Source organism: Dendrobium catenatum, unplaced genomic scaffold, assembly GCF_001605985.2.
Source record: "Dendrobium catenatum unplaced genomic scaffold, ASM160598v2 fragScaff_scaffold_156, whole genome shotgun sequence".
Lineage (NCBI taxonomy): Eukaryota > Viridiplantae > Streptophyta > Magnoliopsida > Asparagales > Orchidaceae > Dendrobium > Dendrobium catenatum.
Genome location: NW_021318618.1, coordinates 8,678,736 through 8,698,542, shown reverse-complemented (window position 1 = coordinate 8,698,542; position 19,807 = coordinate 8,678,736). Strand labels below are relative to the sequence as shown.

Sequence of the window (19,807 nt, the reverse complement as noted above, 5' to 3'; positions counted from 1 at the left end):
CCCCCCAGGCAGCAGACGTAATAGATCCCTACTCAACTATTGCTCAGAAATTGTCTTTATATGTTCCTTATGCATGAATGAATATTAATAATTGATTTTCATAATAGTAGCTATAAATCAAGTTTTGGCACAGTGATTCATACCCCAACTCCCAACTATGAGATCATGGGCTTAATCACGATTCCTTACCATATTCATTTTTTGGAAAAACATTACCATATGGCTCTTATATCAAGGGATTGTCTATTTCAATATATTTTCTTAAAATCGTGTAATTGCCCTTGTGCCCCCTTTATAAAAGATATGTGATTTGTTGCCACCTTTTAAAAAAATTATCAACTATGAAAAAGCTAGTTTTATGATTGTTACAACCTAAAAGGATGTTGATTTTTAAGAACTATTAATTGCTCTGTAATTGCCTGCTCATGTTAGTGGACGAGTAATAACTTAAAACCATGTGGAGGAGAGTTGGAAGGGAAAGAGCAAAACTTTTACCTCTTCCATGCATATAGCATACACACACAAACACACACACACACACACACACTATATATATATATATATATATATTCTGTCAGTGATAAAGTACCTAATTTTCTGTCCTTGTGATTATACAGGGGTGTGGCTTATCTTCATAATGAGCCCAACGTCATCATTCATAGGGATCTAAAGCCAAGGTGATTTTATCACTATTCTGTCAAGAGCCAATATTCTGTTCGATTACTACCTTTTGAGTTTCACTCAACTACAAGAATATCTTTAGGAATGTACTACTGGTGAACTCCAACGCTGATCATCTAAAGGTTGGGGACTTTGGCCTAAGCAAGCTCATTAAAGTTCAGAACTCCAATGATGTGTACAAAATGACAGGAGAAACTGGAAGCTGTAAGTTTTATATCCAATGGTTTTGGGAGGCTGCGGATTTATATCGAGTTAATATTTTTGTTTTTCCTTTACTGTTTGAGGATGTAAGATCGCTACATGGCACCTGAAGTATTCAAGCATAGGAAATACGATAAAAAGGTTGATGTTTTTTCGTTTGCAATGATACTATACGAGGTAATACATGTTTATATTTAAAAAAATTTTATGTATATCGTGGATGCTGACTGTTATTGTATGCTCAAATAGATGCTTGAGGGAGATCCCCCTCTGGCAAACTATGAACCATATGAAGCCGCCAAATTTGTGGCCGAGGGACATCGTCCAGCATTTCGAGCAAAAGGATACACGCCCGAGTTGAGGGAGTAAGCTTTTAAAAACCTGATTCTCTTTTAATGTATATGAACCTGACTCTCTGTTGTACTTGTTGTCAAAAGTTGTATGTACTGTAATTATCTAACTAATCTCGTCAACTCTTAAGAAAAACTAGGAAAATCCATATTCTTTTTCATTGGCCCGCGGAGTTTACAAGTTCCATGAACATCTGATCTTTTCTCTTGTAGTGAAATGGAACCCGCAAAATAAAAATTTCATTGATAACATATTACATTCTAGATCTTGATTTTTCTGTTACTTTGCTAGGTTGACGGAGCAATGCTGGGCTGCAGATATGAATAAAAGACCTCCTTTTCTAGAGATTCTCAAGAAACTTGAGAAAATCAAGGATAATTTGTCGCAAGATCATCATTGGCATATATTCAACCAATGAAGAAGCAACTTTTATGGCCTTCCATTTAGATATTCTCTTTTTCCTATCCTCCTTTAGCAAGAATGAATAACTTCATATTTCCTAATTGGTTTGATAGTTAGCTATAGCCAATTGTTAATAGTTGTGATATCTATTCAAATTTATGCAGTTTGAATCCAATGTATATGTTGAAATCATGAAAGGTCTCAGCTATTTTTCTTGTATAACCAGAACTTTAATTAAGGATCGAATTTCATCAGCTTAATAAATTATAGCTTAAGAAATTAACTGTTCATTAGAACGTGAGAAAGAAATACAAAAAGTTTATGAAGTTTAATTTTATTAAGTATAATAATACCAATTTAAAAGTCACCAACACGTATATGATGTCAACCCATTTGAAAGGCTCCACCCATCGAAATTATAACAATATTCGTATGTAATTAGTGTTATTCATTGAGCAAATTTTAATGCATTTAAGTATAAAATGGTCATAAAAGTAACAAAAAGCTAAGTCACTTCCGCCAATGATAGTGAGTGCTTTTGAAGAATCAAGTCAATTAATATATGATACAGCACCCTAAAGGTCATAAATGAGTTCTTGTAATTAACTTTAGGGTTAAGTCAACTTAATACCGATCCTTTCTGTCACGGGCGAGCCATCTTGTTTGGTGGGGTGGATGTTGCCATCAAATAAGGATCATTTATTTTATCCTAATGGCAATAATTTATTGAATAAAAATAGCGGTTTTTTTTCTCTTTTTTGGTTGATTTTATTGGGAATTTGCTTCAAATGTCAGTATGTATTTTTTTTTATTTTTTTTAATATTTTTGAGTGAATTTAATCATAAACAGATGTTACAAATTTTATTATGCAAATCTCAAACATATGACGTTTAGGGTGGACTAAAGGTCTGAATCACTAGATTGATATGGATTGTTTTATATACATATGTAGCGACTTGAAGCACATCAATGATAGCTAAGGCAAAATGACTCCTCAACCATGTGAGCTATACAATGATTGACATTTGCAAATTGAATGTTGAGACCACAAAATTTGGCCACATTCACTTGAAAATAATTAACATAAGATCACTAAACCCTAAATGTTTTAAAAAAACTACGTATCATATTTTAAAAAGTTTTGAAATTAAAAAATGTCTTACCATTAAAGAATATAATTTATAGAGAATATTTTAGAGAACCTGATATATAAAGAATATATAATCAAAAAAGTCGAGCTGATAATAAAGAAAAATGTGATAGGCAAATAATTAAAGTAATACTGGACGTATCTACAAAACCGCACAGATAAATAAATAAAGCCTCCCGTCAGAGGCCTCACTTATCTTGGAAAGTTTGTAGAACTGATTGTAACGCGGATAAAAATTGGTTGATTGTTGACGCTTCTTATAGTACACTCACTGTAACTTAAAATGCCAAAAGTTAATAATTTCTCCTTCTGTTAACACTAAACCAGAGAAAACATCTCACAAAATAACAAAAAGTTCTAACTAAACTAAAGAAGCTTCTTTCTCTCAAAATAGGTTTTTAGATGCCATAGCTGCAATCCAGCAACCGATAAACATACAACAAGGGAAAGGAAGCTCAACCAAGCCATCTTCGAATTTGTTGCTATGTTCATTTCTTGCATTTCTTCCTCCCTGAAAACATAAAACACAAAATACAACTTCACCAACTTTACGAGGTGCAGAATAAATCCCACATGATTTTTCAAAATCAACCACACTTTCTTCATGTTAATAAAACGAGAATTTATCGACATCACAAGACATCTTTCATTGAAAACAAAGATGCAATTCTAATAGACTCAATTTCTATTCCAAAAAAAAAAAAAAATCTTATGTGAAACAGCTTGTGTCGACAAATCTAGTCAGATTGGGCGGATCAGGCTTCAACCAGACTAATCTATTAGGCTCAATTGAATTGTTGCACTCTCCCACGATGCATCTTGTGTGTTGAATCAAAGGTCAACCATTAAGGGGCATGTAGGGGATGGGGGTTTCTATCAAAAGATATGATCCTTAGTAGTGGAAATGAACAAAGGGCATCCGTTTGTTAACCACTTGACAGGGAGTTTCAATAATCCTCCCTTGTCACTCCACGCTTAAATCTTAATAGGCCTCATTCTCTCTCTTCTTCAAACGGCTGCCATAGTGATGCAATCAAAAATTTGGGAGAGGGACCCAAATTTTTTATCACAAAAAAGAGAAACTTCTAGAGAATAAAAGATTATAAGAACTAGACAAATTAAACAAAACAAAACACAATTTTAATATTATAAAAACTATTACAACTTGGACACTTACAAACGACTCAAATGACTCTTACAAGACACCTAAAGTTGCTTTCCAAGAGAAGAAGGATACAATGGAATGATTACTATGGAGAGAAGAAAGAGATTAGGAGACGAGACGAAGATTGGAAAGAGCCCGCAGGATTTCCGAAGGAGGTGGAAGAGGGAATGGACAAAGCTCGCAAGCTTTTCCAAACAACAAACCCGCAGGTTTTATCTCCAAAAATCACTCACATAAACTTAAACTTATAACACTTACAACATCATCTCATTTTTATAGGCAAAGAAAAGGAATGCCAAAAGCCACAAGCTTTTCCTTGCTGAAATCCCAAGAGACACAGCAAAAAATTCCAATGAATAAAGCCACGGAACCAGCCAGGAACAAGCACAAGCCACGGTTTCAGCACAGGAAACCAGGAGGCAATTCAGGGAAATCAATTCTCGGTCAAAAAAGAGGTGCCAGAGCAGTAAAGTAGGCAGCCACCCGAAGAGGCAGCAACAAACCCGAAGAGAGCAGCCCCCCTTTTGTCTACATCACATAGCCATGTGGCTCAGGTCTTCACCATCCAAACTTCAAAAGGGATTGTTGTCAGGACTGTTCCCTTCCCAATCCTTCTATTTTTCTCCTTCTTACCTTTCCTCTTGAGATCAGGGGAAAGGTGAAACCTAAATTAATATTTTTTGCCAAATCATATCTATTCCAGCTATACAATTTTATATTTGAGCCTTATTGTATGACTGATATGCATGTTTATACTTGGAGTCCATGATTATGATTGATTTAAGTTTTATTTGAGACAGCTTTCTTACTTCTTTTTAAACCAGTTTTTTAATACAAAAATTTTTTCATTCAAAAAAACTTTGTACTACAAAGATGTTTTAAAAAGCAATCAAAAAATTGCTCCAAATAAAGCCTTAGTGTAGAACAGACCTACCCTATATAAAAAAAAAAAAATGGGTGAATTAAGAGTAATTATCTCCCAATCAATGTAAGGAAGAATAAATTCCTGGTAGGAACTGTGCGGTTGGCTTCTGTTTTGTTTCTACTTTCTAGGCTTTTGGAGGGCATGCATCGCAGATAATAAAGATAGTAACATGTCCCCCCTACGGTTACTCAATTTGAAAGGGATAAGTGAGCACCTTAGTACTCACATTATTTTCTAAATATTTTATTGCCCGTCTGTACAGAATAATTCATGAATACAATACATTAACATATGGTATTCCCAGATTAAAAGCATTAAAATCCATGTGATTAATTATTTTGCGTCTGCATCACTATCTTTGAGTTAAATATTTCCTGCATTCTAATAATATGGAAAACTATTGTTATTACGCAATTGAATGGATCATGACAACGATCTCACAAAGGCTTGGCATTGAAGCATGATAAATGTGTAATATTGAGAATGGTTAACCCCAATAAATCTATATGCATTATTGCTCCAGAGGGTTCACCTATAATACTTAATATTAGGATGTCAAAAATCAAGCATTGATGTCGTGTTAGGCATCAAGAGGAAAGACGATACTACTCTCGACAACCGGGCATCATTACTGTGAAATTGGCATCAAACATTAACGTCAGGTGTCGGCGTTGATCTCAAGATGACATCGGTTGTTGATATTAAGATCACATTGGACAAAAATGAGATGTTGAGAAGGCACGGGAGCGTGATTGTGGGTGTAAAAATTGCAAACATCGAGCGTCAATGCCAATGCAACATTATACTTCGATATTGAAATGGTTTTGAAATACTGATGTTATGATGACATTAGATGTCGGTATTAAGATGACATCAAGCATTGTTGTAAAACCTTAGCTGGAACTTACTAAAGAGAAATGAAAATGTGAATATTCAGGGAATGGGTATTAAACGTGGGTGATTGATTTCAGATTTTAGAGAGAAAATAAGAAATTTACTTTTTTTTACTAAATAAAAAATTTGAGATACAATAAATTATATCTTAAAAAAAATCATAAAATATTTTAGACGTGTGTCGGACATTTGTCCAATTTATTTTTAATATTTTTTAAATCTGACACGTCGTCGGCGAGTTCGACGCGTATCGAAGAAGTGTCGAATGCATGTCATGTCCAATACATCTCATACACAGTATACCTCTTTGAGGAGAAGTGTTTGTGCATCATAGGGGTTCACATTCTGGCTAGACTTGGCTAGACTTGCATCAACCATAATACTCAAAATTATGCAAGTTTTTAGAGAGGTTGAGGAACTTTATTAGGTTGCATGAAAACATTATTATCGATACTAAACATTACCATGTAATTGTTAACATATCTATTTATCCAATGAGAATTCATCAATTGGGATACACAAATGTATATATTGACTATAATAAATTAGAATTTTTGGATATAAAAATGTTACCCTAAAGTATCTTAATACATGATCCATACTACTAGCATTCACACGAGCAATCCCTATAACATATTAATGACCACTTGCATGACATAACAATCATAATGACATCACACATACAAAACTGTAATAATGACATAATCACCATCATCATTATTAGCAATCCTAACTATGTAGCATTGAGTTTATGAATCATTCTTTCAATTCATGTTGTTGTATTATATGAGTTGTTACCACGTGGTTTATACTTTTCTTTATTATAACTTCAAATCATGTTACTTTCCCCATCCTATGATTTTTAAAGTAATTCTTTTCATATACCTCATTGAAGCATATCTCCCACTCCTTGTATATGACAAAAATAATAATAATAAAAACACCACATATTTTGCTATCTTATATTTAGGGGTGTTAATAAATAATCGGACACGCCAACCCAACTTGAAAATTTTGAATTCGGGTTGACCCATTTAATAAATAGGTTGAGTTTGGGTTTAGAATTTTGACATGCATATCAAACTAATTTTGACTTGATAGTGAGCCATTTAAATTTTTTTTTTCCTTGATTCTTTTGTTTATTGGTTTGATCTTATTATTTTATCAATTAACTAAAACACCATGGATGACAAGTTATTAAAAAATATTAATCAAAATTAGTTATTAGGTCAAATTTGGGTCTGCCTTTAGACCCATTTATTAAATTTGGGTTGAGTAAATTTCGAGTTGGGTTAATTTCAAGTCAGAACGGAAACCAACACATTAACCCATTTTGACACTACAACAACATCAAGCCTTTATCCCACTATGTGGGGTCGGCTACATAAATTCTTTTTCTCCATTGTATCCTCTTAATAGTCAAAATTCTCATTTAAATCTAATATAAAAAAGATCATTTCTAATATTTTCTAACCAAGTCTTTTAGGTCTACCTTTACCTTTTTTAACGCAAGTCATATCTAATACATCTACTTTCCTAACCGAGTCATCGGAAGGCCGCCATTTTATGTGACACTTTATATTAAATAAGTGTTACTTCCACCATTTCTCTAAAATAAAAATTCCCAATATGTCCGTAATTTTATCTTACATCCATCTTAATATTTTCATTTTTGCTACACCCACTTTGGTTCACAGTCACACTTTGAAGTCCATCACTTCAATCTCAAATAATTAAAGTTATACTTTATTTATGAATTGGTACTTCTTGCATTTTGCATGCCCAATTTCTTTGTTGCTTATACCTTTTACCAAATGCATCGTGTACTAAATTATACAAACTCATGACAATCTAAAGTTGTGGTCACTTTACTATTTTGAGCAAGTGAGGTTAGGTGCTATTAAGGATTAATTCTATTTACTATACGACATGGTCATTCAATGTAAATAATGCATTTTTTCCCTTCTAAAAAAAAATCCATTATGCATACTCTTCAACCTCGACATTCCCAGAATATGCTGAATGCAATAGAGTGTACCATGAAAAGTAATTGAAAATGTTGCTCGTGAATCAGAAATAAAAAAGATATTATACCAACATAATAATGTTTCACTTATTAGAAAAAGCACAAACCTTTCACGAAGATAGAACATTTCATCATGAATGGACTTCACAGTATCCTCCAACTTCTTTAATTCCAGCTCCATAACCTTCAAAGAAAAAAATATGCAATTATCAAGACCCGCAACCCAAAATCATATGCAAGTATGCTTGAAGTCAACATGTTACAACATCTTTCAAGTCTTGCGGTTTAACATGGAAGAAGTATGTTTTCTTTTTCAGGAAATAGAGAGAGAGAGAGAGAGTGTGTGTTCGTTACTGACCATCTACAAAATCACCTCAAAATCTATAATTTACAACTAAAAAGTGCTTGATATTCCAATCAAAAAGGATGATCACCATCATTAGTCTTATCCTATGTGCACCGACACTTCTCCTCAAAGAGGCGTGCAGTGTCCGACAATGTATCTGACACAACACTCGTCTGACAATCTTACACGTGTCAGACATACCAAAAACGTGTCCGATTAAAAAATATTAAATACAAATTGGACACGCATGTCCAACACGCGTATATTAAATATTTATGAATTTTTTTTAAATATAATTTCTTGTATTTGGTGGGTTAAACGAAATTCTTATTTCTTATCCACAATACCAAATAAACGTCCGCACTTAATACCCAATCATCAAATATTCTCATTTTCATTTCTTTTTTACAGTGAAGGTATTTTCATCTCCTCTCTCGGTGACTGATAAACGGTATCAACGTCTAACTCTCAACATCCTAATACTAATCATTTTAAGGACAAATTCTAGTTAAATGACTTATTATTTTCAAATTATTTTTAAAATTATACTTGTTTAATTTTTATACAATATTTTTTAAATATAAAAACTATAATACCGTGTCCAACCCATGTCCGTGTCCTATATTTTCAATAACTAACGTGTCTCGTGTCCGTGTCATGTCATATCTGTGTTGTCGTGTTTGTACATCATAGGTCTTATCCCAACTATTTTGTATTATCATTATGAATCTCAACTATTAAATGTTGTTGTGTTAAATTTATTATTTCCAAATAATTTTGTACACCATCTATAAAAGTGACCATAGGTCTACCCATTTTCTTCATAATATTTTAACACTAATTTTATCTACTAATCTAATATGTCCCAACCACTTAAATCTATTTCTAGTTTTGTTTATCTTGAATAAATGTAACTCTAATATTTCCTTTAATATAATCATTTTTTAATTTATCCTTCCTGGTATTATCATACATTCATCTTAATATCATCGAAATATTTATGATTTTATGTTTGTCTTTAGGCCTCAATGATATCCCTTATCACACAAAATTTCATAACATCCATGAAAGATTGAACCCTTCATTTAAAAAGCAAATCCCAACTCTCATTTTTAATTATTAGCTAATATTACTAATATTAACTAAAATTTTAACTAAATTGCAATAGTTGTTCAAGTATTTACATTATTAAAGTTCGAATTTTTTTTAGCTTCTTTTATTACAACAAGTAAGCCAATGAAGATGCTTCTAGGCTTTTGACTTGGTGAATGTTTTGTGCTTTAATTTTTTAAGACGAATATCTCTATTAAAATCATGGAGGGACGCTGCAATGTATGTATTATGTGATACATCGGATAGCTTCAATTTTTAACACAAGTAATATTTTAAGCACAATTCAATTGATCTTTGAGCTCTCCCTCCTCATGGCTCTGTCTCCTATTTTTTTCTAGATAATTCTTTGGCGTACAGTGTTGATCATTCAAATCAGTTTCAATTTGTTTTAATGTAACTCTCTACTTCCCAAATTGGAAGTAGTTTGCAAGTCTTTTAAACCTTGTAATCAGATTTTGATATTTAATGTTATCAGTTATCTTTGTAGTTTGCTTTTACAAGATATCCTCATTTTGTGTTATGCGCATCAAATCATCCGATCCTTACATAGAAATTTGAAATTGATACTTACTGTATAATTAAGTCATTATATTATAGACTCATGAGTCTGCAAGCATGTCAAACTTATTTTATTGATAACATAATATTGCTTAATTGCAGTGATGCAGAACTAGGAACAAGATAGATTCAGCTACCATTTTCAAAACTACAATTCGTAGATTCAATGATGAAAATAAGCAGAAATTAAATTTAACAGCAAAATCATGAATCAAAAACTAATTAGAGTTTATTAAGTCACATTAAAGTAACTTGAAATCAAATTTAAAAATAGTCAATGGCTGACGCACACCATGCTTTAATCTTTAAATACACGTTTTTTATTCAAGTTTTCATGCTTTAACTAAAAGAAAATTATCTTTCTAACAGTATTTTCAAAGCACTAAGCGCAAAATAATATGCAAAAGTTCACTAGTCATTTTTGTTTCAAAGTACAAAGCAAAAGAATATTTTTACCAACTAGAATGTTCATGGCTTGCATATCATTTAGTCATAAACTGTGCATAAAATAATAATTTAATTAGCCAAACTCAAATCACATAAAATATTAATTTTTAACAAATAGAATAATATGTTCAATAATAGTCATTTGTCAGCCATCTGAAAGCGAAATTAAGCATCAAATTATAAATAATGAAATAATTAAAAAAATATCTAAAAATCAAGATTACACATGAGATTGAGTGATCAACTAGAGATAAAAAGGTGGATGTAATGTGAAGAGAGTGCAAAGATGAGATATCAAGAATTATTCTTAAGAAAAAACTTGTGAGAGAAAATTAGTAATGCCATGAATGACCAAGAAGCGTATAAAAAAAAAACTAGAAAGCATGGGTAGGTGTGTGAGCCAAAAGCTCACTATACAGCATAGCCTTGCTAGGCCCTCGATTGGTACCCAACTGATTGTAGTCTGATTCGTATGAAGCCTCCGTAGGATTCTAGCTCTATAAGGTAATGATTTCTTGCTGTAAAAATGGTTAGTTTGAATTACCCTAAGAACTAATGAGATCCTTCTCTAACTTTTGCCCCCATCCCAAAACTTATAACTATAAATAGGAGTTGTTTACGACATTTAAGAGATTGTTGCACCCATTGAGATCCAATTAAAAGCTTGCAATGACTCTTTGCAAAATCTCATCAAAACTCTCTGAATAGTCTTGAACCTCACTTTTGACTCGCTTTGTATAACTTACATTCATCGTTTCACTCACCGACCGAGTATAATACTCAAGCCATAACAACCATTTCATTAAGTGAATTCTTCACAAAGGTTCCAATTGCAAAACCAGCTTTTTATTTTTCTTTCAAAATTTGCAATTGCATAACAAAACCAACCTTTTAAGGAGTTCATTTCCTGCATTTTTATGCCGTCAATGCTAGCTATTCTATGTTTTTCTTCAACTTATGTTTCTAGCTCTTTTTCTCCTGTAGTTTTTCATTTTCTCTCCAGTCTTTTCCTTTTTCCTGTTGTCTTCTCATTTTCTCTAGTGTCTACTCGTTCCTCCTGCTGATTGTTTGAATACCCTGCTGTTGTTTGGTCTTCCCATGGTGGTTGTTTGGTTTCCCTCTGTGGCTGCTCAATTTCCCTGCTGCTGGCTCTCGGTTTCTCTACTGCCCTTTGGTTTCTCCAGGTACTGGCTTCTCGTTTTAGGCTCCTTCTTGATTCCTATAAAGGTGTTTTGACTTCTCATTATGTTGGTTGTTTGGTTGAGTTATATTGGCTGCTTGGGTGGCTCATTTAAGAGAGCATTTAATGCCTTTTTCCCCTTCCTCTTCAATATAAAGTGCATGATTTCATTTGTGAAAAAGGGGGATTTGTGATGAACTTTTGGAACAAGAAACCTACGGGTTTTTAGCTTGCGAGCTATCCTCTTCTACCTTCCCTCTACTAATTCTTCTTGGACTTCTATCTTCTCTTCTCTCCACGGTTTTCATTCCACCTGAATCCTTCTTCTCGAAACTATTGAAAGTTGTAAGTTTTGTTGTGTCTTGTTTTATTGGAAGTTGTAAGTGGTGTTGTGTCTTGTTTTATTGTAAGTTGTAAGGTGTTGTTATGTCCAGTTTAATTTGAGTTTGAAGTGGTGTGTTGTTTTGTTCTATCGGTGTTTATTGAAAGGAAGTGATTATTTGCATACCTAGTGTTCTCCTAAAAGGTTTAGAAACTTTAGGTTGCATCAATTTGATATTAGAGCATTACGTTGTAGGTCAAATCTTCATTTATCTCTAAAAAAAAAGGATAATCAAAACAATCAACAAGCCGAAATTCCAATTCAATAAGAAGATCTGCCATCATAAATAGTGCATTCAGAACATCATGGAAGTACTATCATTCAACCAGACGAACCAAATCAAGTAATCCATAACTTTTCATCAACAGAATTGGTTCCACTTTAAGCAATTTATTTTAATCCAATAGAGAATGAAATATTCAGAGTGCAAAGATAATAATATTTATTTACTGAGAAGTATAAAAATAAGAAACCGCTACTTTGGTTAGAGAGTGAGCAAGAAAATGAGAAGATATGATATTCTACAGAAGGATGTTGAGAGGGAGTATTTACATTAAAAAAAATGAAGATTATTTTACATAAAGTTGTTGATCTTATTACAAATAAAGGAGAATCAACTAATTTTGCGAATATAGAGGCTATGCCTCTTACTGTTCAAGTTCAGACACGTGATGATCTTGCTGAAGATGTCGTGGATATCCGTACTACCCATACAAGGCATGGAGTACACAGACAACTCTTGGTTAGATGGAGTGGACGTCCTTTGTTTGATTGCTCTCGGATTGAGGCTGTGGAGTTGCAACGTCTTCGTCCTGATATTTTCCTATGTGTTATTGAGGCATTCTCATTAGGAACTGATGTAGTCAAGGCTAGCTATCCTTTGTTTTTTTTCACATATATTTCTAGCTCTCTTTCTTATGTGGCTTTTCATTTTCTATGTTGTCCACTAAGTTTCCCTATTGTCTTTTCTTTTTTCCTGTTGACTTCTCATTTTCTATGTTGCCTACTCGTTTCCCCTGCTGATTGTTTGAATTCCCTGCTGTTGTTTGGTTTCTCCACGTGGCTACTTGGTTTCCTTGTTGTTTTCTTGGTTTCCCTACTACTTGCTCTCGGTTTCTCTGCTGCCCTTAGGTTTCTCCAGTTGTTGGCTGCTCGTTTTAGGCTCCTTGCTCATTCTTGTAAATATGTTTTGACTTTTCATTATGTTGTCTGTTTGGTTGAGTTCTATTGGCGGCTTAGGTGGCTCAATTAGAAGAGCATTTAATTCCTTTTCCCCTTCCTCTCCAATATAGAGTCGTTGATTTCCTTTGTGAAAGAGAGAGATTTTTGATGAATTTTTTTAATGTGAAACCTGCGGGTTTTTAGCTTGCAACCAATCCTTTTCTATCTTCCATCTACTAACTCGTCTTGGACTTCTATCATCTTCTTCTCTCCATGATTTTCATTCCACCTATATCATTCTTCTCGAAACTATTGAAAGTTGTAAGTGTTGTTGTGTCTTATTTTATTGGAAGTTGTAAATGGTGTTATCTTGTTTTATTGTAAGTTGTAAGGTGTTGTTATGTCCTGTTTAATGTGAGTTTGAAATGGTGTGTTGTTCTGTTTTATCGGTAATTATTTTTGTTATATTAAAAGGAAGTGATTATTTGCATACCTAATGTTCTCCTAAAAAGTTTAGGAATTTTAGGTTGCATTAAATTTATTTCTAATTATGTTACAAGCTTAATTATTGCATTTGGAAAGGCTTGGAAGATTTAGTTTCCGGCTTGTTTGATGTATTCAGTTATAATCGCCTGCGTAGGAAGTATTTGTGGCTTATAGAGTGGAGATAAGCGTTAATGGAATACTCTTTTGCTTAATTGATTTATTGTGCTTAAATCATAATCATCATTTGCATACATATACCATTTACACAAATGTGAATTGAGCATGTATTCAAAAAAGTTTTAAGCACCTAATTAATTTCTTATGACCAAAACACTCTCATTCTCAAGATAAAACAATGTTTTTGGGAGGGTTAAGTCATCCTATGAAAATCTAACCAAGCTCCATATTACAGCAACGAAGTTCTAAAAAGATCTCTTATTCTTAAAATCATATTGCTTGGAAATGCCACCTCAAGATTCTTACCTTAAGCACATTATTATAGTTGAGATCGGGTCACTTTTACTGTTAGTGTCAAAGAAGAGGAGGAAGAAGGACAAGATAGATAAGGTAACAGGAGAAGTCCAATGATTCTATGATTGGTTCTTGTGCACAGCAAAGTCGAAGCCAAATGCACAAGCACAACAAAACGACATTGCCTCAATAAGTGTAAAATCCATGTATCCGACCAAAGGGAATGCATCCAACATCTTACAATTCAAAAGCAATGGCTATTATAATGGTAAAACTTTGATTTAATGTCTCTTCTCTCTGAATATTGACTTTTGAATTCACCATTAACTTTAAATAGTGGTGTTTAGCAATTGAATTTTAAAAGCACAACACAAAATCACCCTCCAATAGATAATTGATTTGCATCTTTCATATAATTATTAAACATACCTTTACCTTGTAAACATCTTTTGAAGAGCATGAATCAAAGATTTTTCTTTTCCTATTATTAGGACAACAACAACAAGCTTTTATCCCACTACATAGGGTCAGCTACATGAATACTTTTTTCTCCATCGTGTATAGTTAAGAGTCAAATTCTCATTTAAATTTAATAAAAAAAAATATCAATCCTAATATTTTTTAGCCAAGTCTTTTTTGGTTTACCTCTGCCTTTCTAAACATAAGTCATATCCAATACATCTACTCTCCTAACCAGGCCATTGAAAGGTCGACATTTTATGCGCCCAAACCATCTAAGGCAACTCTCCCTAATCTTATTTGCCATTGGGGCTACTGCAATCTTTTTACCTATATAATCGTTTCGCATTCTATCTCTAAGAGTGAAACCACTCATCCACTAGAGCATCCTCATCTCTACAACACTTTAAAATTTGATGCTTCTATTATATTGGCCAACATTCTGCACCATACAGCATTACAAGTCTCACCACCATCTCATAGAATTTTCTCTCAAGTTTGAGGGTACTTTTCTATCATACAACAAGCTTGATGCATTCCTCCACTTCAACCATCCAACTTGATATCTAATAATAATATCTCCATCTATTTCACCATCACTTTGAACAATAGACCCAATATATCTAAAACATGTACTCTTATTAATGACTTAATTGCTCAAAGTTACAATTACACAAAAAAATTAGCATAAAAAATAATCGGAGATCATTAGAGATAACCTCACTAGGAGTAAGAGAGACAAGGCAATTATTGGAGCATAAGAATGGAGAAATAGATGGGAAAATAGAGAGATATCTTTGTCTGCTCAATATACATTATGTTAATGAAAGGGCCTACATGAAGTGTAAGCCAAACATGATGGAACAAACCAAAGGGTTTTTAAAAATGTGAATGTATATGAAGGAAAATCCAAATACCAGCAAAATTAGAAACAAAATCAAATGCGGCTTCTGAAATAAGGCAAATTTTATATAAACGTGGGTATAAGAAAAAAGTGCTTTGACCATGTTCAAAATGGTTTAGACACAGGCATGTAATGTGTTCTTTCATAGGGATAAATAAAGAAAGAAAGACCACAGCTTTTCAACAGAACACAATCAAGGTCAAAAGACTTGCTGCTGATATTAGCAATTCATATTCCAAGATGAAAAACTCCACAGGTGATAAACTTAAAAAGATTTCATCACTAAAACGAAGCTGTTGACAATTATTTTCATCATTTTGACAAAAAAATGTTCAAAGAAACTTGGTTACAGGAGTTCTTTTATGGAACTTGCAATTCAAGGTTTTTTTTTTTTTTTCTTGAAAGTATTTGAACCTATCCTCTTTTGAAAGGTAAAGGCAATATGATATGACCTATTAGACTCAACAACAATTCACAGCTTAAGTGCTAATTTTAAAAAAGTTCAACATATTCAGCTCTAAGCTGCTCAAGTAAACCACATCTTGCTCATCAAATAAAATGCAAATGCCCACCTTTGTATTGTTTATATGAAGGTTATGCTTTAAAAAAAAATATCACAATTAATTCCTAGCATAATACGCAAGCTCACTTCACTCAATGGCGGGCAAAGAAAGGTAAAGGCCGAAGGACATGCGCTTTTACAGTGCTTAAAAAAAATCTCATTTTTTGGCACTAAAATCACATCCCATTCTTTATTGGCAAATTTACATATGGGTAGTACTGTGTCCCTTTGTTATGCTTTCGATCACTGCTTTTGTCCATCAAAGTTTGAGGACACTCTTCTATATTTCTTTCAAATTAGGACAAATAATAATCTCATAATTTCGAACAGGGCAGATGTGACCAACTCATGCATGCCAGTCTATGCATGTCTGTATTAGATTGTTACATGCTTTATCAAAATCTTAGTTGCTTCCTTTGGCTCCTTAACAAGCATGTCTAAATTTTACAATCACATACCTCTGTGCCTTGGTTTTGGTGAAATATAGGCGTGCCAGGAAGCAGAGCTGCGTAGCATTGCCACATATTGCCACATGCTTAAGTCAAGCTTAAGCATGCTTGATTACCTAGGCACAAACATGCTCAGCACAGTAGCTCAGATCCTAGCAGTACATATTTGATACTAAAGGCTCAAACTGTCATGATTATAGCCAAGCTCAGGTTCAAAGGGTGCACTTGCTATTATGAGTTCAAGTAGTACATGATTATTTACTATGAAATCTTGGCATTGTAAAAGGAACGATAAAGCACATGCTTAAAATTTATGAATTGCTTCAACTTGAGCTGGTCCAATGGCCAAACCACATGTTCTTCCCACAATCCTACCAAGCCAATCAACTGAGGTAACAGTAAAAAAAATATAGAGTAATAAAGTATATTAAAGAATGACTCCAAAAAAATAAGAAAACAAAAAAGAGTTAGCACTAAAGAAGATACATAAAAGGAAGATAATCATAGTTAGGAAATTATGGATGATATTGCAATGATTTAGTTAAGAAACCTTTGAAGACTAAGAAGATCCCAAAATGATTGGAGAATTTTTGGTACCAATATTTAAGAACAAAGGAGATATTTAAGAATTTTATAAAGGAATCATATTTCATTATTCATAAAATAAAATTATGGGAAAAAATAATGAAAGATATAGCATAGAAGAATCAATTTAATTTTATGATAGAAAGACCTTCTTTGAAAGCAATTTTTATCCAAAGACATTTGATAAAAAAATATAAAGAACAAAGAAAGGATCTTCAATGAATGATTTATTGCCCTCTATAAAGCATGCATTGAGAGCCATGAGAAGTTATTAGGCGCATATTAAGAAATAAAATTCTACATAAAAAGTACATTTAAGTTATTAAAGATAATGTGATGAAGCATTGACTAGTAATTAGAGGTTATGAACTGAGGAAAGAGTTAAAAATTGCAATAGAATTGCAAAAAAAAAATCTATTTCATTTTTTTTAGTTATGAAGAAGTTATATGAGCAATCTTAATTATCATTTTTCGCATATGGCCACTCTAATTTATAAGGCTTTACTAAAATAAGCAGAATGTTATACCAATAGAGAAAATATTTAAAAGATAAAAAGTTCAGGATTTATAGAACAAGACTACAAATATGATATATTATATATTAACAATTATCCTTCAACATTACTAGATGATACAATAACACCCAAGTATGATAGACTTAAATTATATGAAAGAGAGGAGATGTGAATGATGATATAACTTCTTAAATTAATATTGGATGGTTAAAATGAAGAAGTACCACCAGAGAATATTTAAAAATAAAAGGTCAAGTCTAGCATTAATTGTCCAAGATTGTCGAATCCTCCAAATAAGAACACAATCAAAAGCAAACAATTATAATTGGACATTAATCCAGGCGAGTTCAAACCCATTTTAATAAATTGCCCCAATCAAGCAATCTACATCTATTTTAATCTAAAATAATTCTATTTCAGAATTAAGAACTACCTCAAATCAGCAAAGAAATAATTATAAAACATTTGCATGCATGTCTACAAGGAAAACATAAACAGAAATATTTCTAAAGAAAGCAGACTTCTTGAAGTACCACTTGCCAAGGTTTAAATGTATTACTATAACTTTTTAATTTTTTAACGATGAGAAATGAGTATATTAGATGAACAATGAAGTAGAAAAGATAGTACAACAACAACAAGCCTTTATCCCACTGTGTGGGGTCGGCTACATTAATCATTTTTTCTCCATTGTGTCCTGTTAAAAGTCAAATTATCATAATATCATCTAAATATAATAAAGAAATGTCATTTCTAATATTTTCTAACCAAGTCATTTTAGGTCATCAAAAGGCCGCAATTTTATGTGACCAAACCATCTAAGGCGACTCTCTCTAATATTATCTTCCACTGGAGTTACCCCAACCTTTTTACGTAGAACAAAGGGTAGATAGTAGAGAATAAACCAATAAAATAAATAAAAAGAATTGTTATAGAATTATGAATGAAAAAGGTTGGATTATAAGTAGTTTAGCTAGAAGTTGTGCAAAAAGTTACACAAAATAGAGTTAACCCCTCATCTAGCAATTGACAAGAATGAATGAAGAAATAATATTCAACAAGATGCCTGAAAATGATGAGTATGACTAATGATGATGATAATGGCATACCCAATGGAATATTTGATCATAAATTCAAAATCAAACATGGTCAAATGTGTCATCTTTTACAGTTCCACAAAATATCCATGAACCGAGTCCTAAAAGCCATCAAATAATCATATAACCATGTTTTATAAGTATCAGCAGTTCACGTTAGTAAGAGGTAAGAAAAACATCTACATACAAAACAGAAAGTGGTCTAGTCATGCCATAACCATCCATAAGCATGTTATTCATAGGATTGGAAGCATTCAACGTAAACAATATGATCCCAGATTGATTGGAGATTCAGATACGATCAGACCCAATCTGATTACATATTCTGCCAAAACTTCTTCTAATGTGAAGTGATTCAATTTCAGGATTAAGAATTAAATCTTTTATTAGTGCAAACAATTGATTAAAATCCCAAACCCACATCTTCAATTAAACCTAACATTACCGGATAAGTCCTGGATTATTTATTTAATCCTTTTCAAATGCCAAATATCATAATACCACAAAATTTAGAGCATAATAACTCATTTGAACCTAAACCCTAAAAAATAAAAAAGGAGTTCGGTGCTCACATCAATCTGGCCCTTTTTTGCGACATATGTCCAGTCTTTAGCGGCCACACCAGTTCTCCAATCAAACTCGATAGTGATGGTATTAGGCGGCTTGTGATCAAGCGTCCAGAAGCAAGCCAGATAGTCGCCAGCCTCTGATGAAGTGAAAGCGAAATCACCAGAATCGACGTGATCGGCGTAGTGTATACTACTCCCGTATGGAGAACTGACCTGAAACAGAACGAAAAATAAAAATAAAAGGTAGGCGGATTTAGGGTTTCCCGCGGAAAGGGGAGACATGTGAGTTTGGATTGAATGGGAATGGGATACCCTGACGGTGAGCTTGTGGGAATCCGGGAGGGGCTGATTCTCGGATGGATTGATGACTGAGTACTTGCCGACGGCCATTGAGTTCAATTTGATGTCTTCGGAGATGCACTTGGTTTGACCCGATTGCACGTCGAAGCGAAGGGCCTCGGAAAGAGGCGTCAGAGCAAGGAGGAACAAGAGGAGGCAGAAATCTGCCATAAATCTAGAAACAACGCAGGCCATCTTCATCTCGATACTGGATCGGAAGATATTTTGGGCTCTGTTTCTTCGATCTTTAATGCTAGAGGAAAACCGTCTCGGACCCTCTCTCTCTCTCTAGCTCTCTCTCTCTTTATATCGCGTTGAGAACTAATCTATATCCATATCTCATCATTTATTAAATTAACATATGCCTAAAATTTAAATGTATTCATTA

General features: G+C 33.1%; 2 protein-coding genes across 4 annotated transcripts in view; one reads left to right on the top strand and one right to left on the bottom strand.

The window, feature by feature from the left end:
- The window catches only part of LOC110096702 (integrin-linked protein kinase 1), a 44,066-nt gene extending 42,148 nt beyond the window's left edge, over positions 1-1,918 (top strand). The window contains exons 6-10 of one of the 2 annotated variants that reach the window (XM_020822787.2): positions 618-677; positions 764-885; positions 974-1,059; positions 1,132-1,247; positions 1,525-1,918. In XM_020822787.2, coding sequence (XP_020678446.2) covers positions 618-677; positions 764-885; positions 974-1,059; positions 1,132-1,247; positions 1,525-1,651 — 511 coding nt within the window. In that variant the 3' untranslated portion in view covers positions 1,652-1,918. Of the gene's footprint in view, positions 1-617; positions 678-763; positions 886-973; positions 1,060-1,131; positions 1,282-1,524 lie in introns of both variants that reach the window. The other variant, XM_028692499.1, reaches the window with a different exon arrangement.
- Positions 1,919-2,947: 1,029 nt separating this feature from the next.
- LOC110096777 (transmembrane emp24 domain-containing protein p24delta9) lies at positions 2,948-19,740 on the bottom strand. Of its 2 annotated transcripts, XM_020822894.2 has the most exons (4): positions 19,393-19,736; positions 19,084-19,293; positions 7,904-7,980; positions 2,948-3,297 (listed from the first exon to the last, which is right to left on the bottom strand). In XM_020822894.2, exons 1-4 carry the CDS (start codon positions 19,618-19,620, stop codon positions 3,153-3,155), a joined length of 660 nt encoding a protein of 219 aa, XP_020678553.1. In that variant the 5' UTR covers positions 19,621-19,736; the 3' UTR covers positions 2,948-3,152. The 2 variants fall into 2 exon arrangements, with proteins under 2 accessions (XP_020678553.1, XP_028548325.1); XM_028692492.1 differs by lacking the exon at positions 7,904-7,980 and having other exon boundaries at positions 19,393-19,740.
- Positions 19,741-19,807: the final 67 nt, after the last annotated feature.

Bases quoted from the DNA above. Each gene is read 5' to 3' on its own strand.
- LOC110096777 (XM_020822894.2), bottom strand. From the start codon at position 19,620: ATGAAGATGGCCTGCGTTGTTTCTAGATTTATGGCAGATTTCTGCCTC. The intron at 7,981-19,083 runs GTGAGCACCGAA...TTTTCTTTGAAG, and splicing joins CAAAAAAGGGCCAGATTGAT to GTTATGGAGCTGGAATTAAA. The intron at 3,298-7,903 runs GTTTGTGCTTTT...TTATGTTTTCAG, and splicing joins ATGTTCTATCTTCGTGAAAG to GGAGGAAGAAATGCAAGAAA.